This window comes from Equus caballus, chromosome 8 (genome assembly GCF_041296265.1).
Source record: "Equus caballus isolate H_3958 breed thoroughbred chromosome 8, TB-T2T, whole genome shotgun sequence".
Taxonomy (NCBI): Eukaryota; Metazoa; Chordata; class Mammalia; order Perissodactyla; family Equidae; genus Equus; species Equus caballus.
In genome coordinates, this window is record NC_091691.1 from 7019534 (window position 1) to 7025133 (window position 5600).

Consider the following 5600-nt stretch of genomic DNA (forward strand, 5'->3'; position numbering starts at 1 on the left):
TCTGTCCAGAGAATAATGTGGGCTCATGGGGTACTGAGGTTTGGCTCTGGCAGCAGGAAAACCACAGCCTCCGTGGGGTCCTCTGGCTTCAGCCATTCTCAGGCCCCTGTTGGGGTGTGGCGTGGGGTAGAGGGAACCTGTGGCATATATTCCATTATTTTTGTAAACAAAGTTTATTGTTTGAGTTTAGGTAATACATGTTTATTATAGAAAATACAGAAAAAAGTGTAAAGGAGAAAAAAAATTCACCAATAATGTCATCTACCAAGAGATGCCCATTTTGACTTCTTGGGTTGTTTCCTTCTAGATTTTGGTTTTTGGTCTAGGCATATATATTTACATATACATATGTGTGTGTGTGTGTATATACATATATATATATTTTGGTAAGGAAGATTGTCCCTGAGCTAACATCTGTTCCAGTCTTCCTCTATTTTGTATGTGGGATGCCGCTGCAGCACGGCTTGATGAGCAGTTTGTAGGTCCACACCTAGGATCCAGGCCTGCAAACCCTAGTGGGGCCCGCGAACTTAACCACTATGCCACTGGGCCGGCCCTATATATATATATTTTATAAAATTGGTTGGCTGTTGCCTCCACAACATCTGTTGCAGCCCATATCCTTCTAGGCAGGCTTCAGGAATGGGTCCCAATTGGTTAAGTCAGTGAGCAATTCCCATTTCCCTAGCCACATGTTTGGATCATGGATGGACCAGTGAGATAAAAGGAGACTTTTGCTGAGAGCTTTCGGGAGAGAAAGTTTATTTTCTCTCCTGAGGAAGTCACCAAAAAAGATTTTCCCTACAATTAGATATGAATAAAGAAGTCTGTGGCCCTGGTTACTGCTGGCAGCCATCTTGACATCAAGTAGGTAGCTAGCCTAATGATAAGCTGATTCTGTGGAAACCAGAATGGAGACAGATCAGGTCTTGGTGACTTTATTAACTGGATGAAACCTCACCTGAAGCCCTTGCTGTCATTGGACTTTTTGTTATTTGAGTGAACAGATTCCCTTCATTGTTTAAGCCAGTTGAACTTGGGGTTTCTGTGACTTGCAGCCCAGAGCATTGCAACTCCCAACTGATATTACTGTCTCATAGCTTTTATTTTTTTGATATTTAATGCCATAACTATGAACATTCTCCATGTCATTCAACACTATGCTACATCACTTTAAACAACTGCATGGTTTCCTATCCTATGGAGGTACCATCATTTATTCACGCATCATCTGCTGCGACATGCTTAGGTTGTGTGTCCAGTTTTTCACCATGATAAACAGTGTTTTGTTTTGTGTTAGATTTTATTTTTCCTTTTTCTCCCAAATCCCCCCAGTACATAGTTGTATATTTTTAGTTGTGTGTCCTTCTAGTTGTGGCATGTGGGACGCCGCCTCAGCGTGGCCTGATGAGCAGTGCCATGTCCGCGCCTAGGATTCGAACTGGCGAAACCCTGGGCCGTTGAAGCAGAGTGCGCGAACTTAACCATTTGGCCACGGAGCCAGCCCCACTAAACAGTATTTTGATAAACAATCTTGACCTAACAATTGGTCCCCTCTTTGATGATTACTTTGGTTCAAGTTCTGAGAAGTGGAATGACTGGGTCAAAGAAAGGTTTTTAGGGTTTTGATTTATTGAGTCAAATTGCCCTTCAGAAAGCTTGGATGAATTCACACTTCCACAGCAATAAACAGAGTTTTACACAGAGCCTATGATGTCAATAATTTAGAGAGAACCAATTATATTTACAATATTTCAGAGAATGTATTTATATGGAATATTAAATAATTAACAATTTAATTAAATAATAAGTAAGAGCTCTAAGTCTATAAATCTTTACACTAAAGTCAGCAAATGTGAACTAGCAGGATACCCGCAAAGGGCTCAGTGCAGACCTGACTTAACCATTAGGCTCAGTATCAAGGGCCTACGATACTTCTAGGGGTCCACGAAAATGTTTTAATTTTAATTTCTTATAAAATTGGGGGAAAAGAATGAATATCTAATAGTAATGAATCCAGTCAGGATTGTATTCATCTTTTTATTAAAGCAGTTGTAAGATCCCATTTTTAATATATTTTTTTAATGGAGGAAGGGGCCCAGAAAGGCAAAAATGCCTAGGGTCCATGAAAGTCGTAATGCAGCCTTGGTTTGATGTTGAGAAGGATTCTGAGTCCCAGTCTAGATTCAGTGGGAAAGAGAACTGCCATCAATTTGCTGTGTCTGCCTTAGGCTTGAAGATGCGGAAGTTGCATCCTGATCTAGTCATCTTTCGTTTGCTGAGATGAGCACAGAGACGTTTCTGGTTCAAATCCCAAATCCACAACTTAATCGGTTTACCTTTCTGAACCTGTTTCCTAACCTACAAAACGGAGTCCTGGGGCCTTTATGAGGTAAGAAATGAAATAATGAAAGCTGACACTGTGCCAGGTACTGTTCTAAAGAGCTTTACGTGTATTAACCTTTTTATCCTCTCAGCCCCTACAGAGTACTCATATTTCTGTTGCCACAATGTGTGCTCCAGGGCATTGAAACCCAGATGAGAATTTCATCCAGAGAAATAAAAAACACAAAGATTCCCCAGGCCTCAGTTTCCCCATCTTCAAGCCGAGCGTCTGCCCTAGAAGCTCCCGTATCCGTCCGCAGTCGGCCCGCGCCCCCTGCCGCCGTGAGGGGGCACTGTCTGGCCGCATCTTGCCGGAGGGTCCACGCTCTCGGTCGGCAGAGGGAGCGTGGACACCCCCGCGACTGCGAAAGAAAAGGCCTGAGGGCCAGACGGGAGCCCGAACGCGCCAGGAGCAAGCGGGAGGCCCCCACGCAGGCCCCGGGGCGGAGACCGAGCGCTGGGGGCGTGGGCCCGAGTGGGGCGGGGCCTCGAGCGGGGCGGGCCAGCCGCGGGCCCAGACGTGGCGCAGTGGCCGGGCGATTCACCTCTAGCTCACGGATCATCCTCGGCCCGGTACCCATGCACCTCCCGCTGCCTCCGCCGCCCCTACTGCTGCTTGTCGCGGCAGTTGCGGCTGCCGCCACCACCTTCCGGCCCGACTGGAACCGTCTGCACCGCCTGGCCCGAGCGAGGGTAGAGGTAAGTGAGCCTGCCCCCAGCCTGAGGACCACCACCCCTCACCCTTGTGGCCCCTTAGCCTTGGAACCACCGCCCGCTGTGGCCCCAGGACCCTGTCGACTCCCATATAGGCGCCGGGACCAACCCTCCCGCTCCCCAGCCTCAGGATGCCCAGCACCCACCGTGCGATCTTGCGGCCTGGAAATCTGAACCCATCCCCCAGTTCCCCATCCTGTCGGACAGCAGGCCCCCAGACATGTTGGCCCTGTCCCCTGACTCTTCACCCTGCCTATGACTCTCCCAAACCTGCTTTCTGGAGCCCAACTTCCCATCCCCCCCAGCACTCCACTTTTTCCTGGAATTCCTCCCCCACCCCAGTTCCGGTTGGTCTCTCTCCCATTGCCTGTGGCAGGGAAGACCTGGGCGCCAACCCCCCCCCCCCCCCATGTGAAAGCCAGGGAACGGGGCTGGGAACTGCATCACCCAAACTTCTCAGCAGCCCCCCACGCTCCCCCGCGAGGAAATTACCCGCCAGAGTCCTGTCTTGTTGTGTGACTTGGAGCGTCGCAGATCCTCTGTGGGCCTTAGTTTTCTGTCTGACAGAGGAGAGGGAGGAGGAGGGGGGACTAGAATGGGGGGTCCTGGGGTCTGGACTCCTGCTGGGAGGTGGCTCCCCCTCAGGGAGTCCAGGGAGGGGCCCTCCCATCCTCCCATGATGAGGAAGCAACCTGATGGTCTGTAGGTCTGGGCCGCAGGTGGCAGGGAGGGCCAGCTCTGCATGGGATGGGGCAAGGACCAGATGGCAGGTGTCTCTAATGGGGCCCTCAGGGCAGTTGTGAGCTCTTTCCGTCTGGTCTGCCTCCGCCCTGAGGTTCTAGGGGCCAAAGGCCTGGCCCAGGTCTCTACTGCCTGAGAGGATTAGGGTGATCATTTCTCTTGGGCGTTGGGAGTGAGTCAACAGTCAGTAAGGTGTGCAGGCAAGAGCCCCAAGGCTGGTAAGTGCCCTTCGGGTCTCTGGCCTTGCTCTTCTTTTCCCCTGGTGTCCCTAGGCCTCAGTTTCCCCATCTGTACAGAGTTCCCCCGTCTGCCCACAAGGGGCCTCCCATCTCCACACCTTGGGAACTTCTGTTCCAGGGTTAATCCACAGCCCCACCCAACTTGGGGATCAGCGTGAAATGGCCTTGAGGGTGTGGTTGGGACAGATGTGAGGGACTCCTGAACTATCCCATTTTGTCCCCCTCCAGACCTGTGGGGGATGACAGCTGAATCGCCTAAAGGAGGTGAGTTTGAAAGAAGGGGTCTCCAGCTCTGTTTCCCCAAGCCTTTTGGGGGTGGGCAACATAGTCTCAATGGATTGGGTGGGGAAGGATCCCTGGGCTGGGAGTCAGGAGCCTGCACCCACCTCGGTGTGTGACCTCACTGGGCTTCAGTTTCCCATCAGTACCTGGAGGGGTTGGGGTCTGATGCTCTGGTTCCTCCCTAGGTGAAGGCCTTTGTCACCGAGGACATCCCATTCTAGTATCCTTCTTGTGTGCCAGGGGAGGGAGAATGGGGAGAGGATCTGGGAAAATCTCCTTCCACTTAACTTCGAACATAGGGATGACATGGTTTTCATCTGACAAGTGGAATTGATTGGTAGTGGCTGCCCAGAGAATTCTGAGGTAGTCTTGGGTAGGCAAGAGAAATTGACTAGTGATGACAGACACAGGAAAGAGAGGAGGGCCCTTTACTTCTTTGAACCCTAATTTCCTCACATGTAAATGGGGATCCCTGCCTTACCTGGGCAAACGAGGCAGTGCTGTTCACATTAGCAAGGCCCCGGGAGACCCCACCTGCCTCGGTCCACGGCTACCCACCTTAACACCATCTCCAGCCACAACCTGGTAATGAAACACCTCCCAGGGGCCGACCCAGAGCTGGTGCTGCTGGGTCACCGCTACGAGGAACTGGAGGTGAGACCTTGGGAGGGGGACAGAGGGCGGGGCGAGAGGCGGGGCCCAGCGCGCTGACCCCACCCCTCCTCCGCTTCAGCGAATCCCACTCAGCGAAATGACCCGCGAAGAGATCAACGCGCTGGTGCAGGAGCTGGGCTTCTACCGCAAGGCGGCACCCGACGATCCTGTGCCCCCCGAGTTCCTGCGGGCGCCCGCTAGGCCCGCCAAAGGGTCTCCGGCCCGCGCTGACCTGTAGGTCCGGAGCCCCAGCACCCCCCTGCCTGAGCCCTGGGGACAGAATGAAGCGTTCAGCGTCCCGGGAGCACCTCCCTCGCTGAGGGCCGACGCTCGGTCCCGGAGCCGGCAGGGATGGAGTTGGGGGTTCCTAACCCCCCTTCCCTCCCCAGCTCAACTAAATCCCCTTCCACCTTAAATTGAGACTTGACTCCTTCCTTGCTGCGGGCGGGTGGAGAATAGGAGCCTCCCGAATACCCCCAGAAGAGCCCCATACCCAAATGCCTGGTTGCCGGAGTGGGGACGGGGGCACGACTTGCGGGGCTGCAGTCCATTTAACCACCCAAGAGAGGCAGAGAAGAGTCAGGG

The 5600-nt window shown here is 52.5% G+C and overlaps 1 protein-coding gene across 1 annotated transcript; it reads left to right on the plus strand.

The window, feature by feature from the left end:
* The first annotated feature begins 2856 nt into the window (after positions 1–2856).
* Positions 2857–5431, plus strand: SELENOM (selenoprotein M). Its single transcript, NM_001168402.1, has 5 exons — positions 2857–3084; positions 4308–4343; positions 4547–4581; positions 4937–5015; positions 5095–5431. Exons 1-5 carry the CDS (start codon positions 2965–2967, stop codon positions 5251–5253), a joined length of 429 nt encoding a protein of 142 aa, NP_001161874.1. The 5' UTR covers positions 2857–2964; the 3' UTR covers positions 5254–5431.
* The last annotated feature ends 169 nt before the right edge of the window (positions 5432–5600 follow it).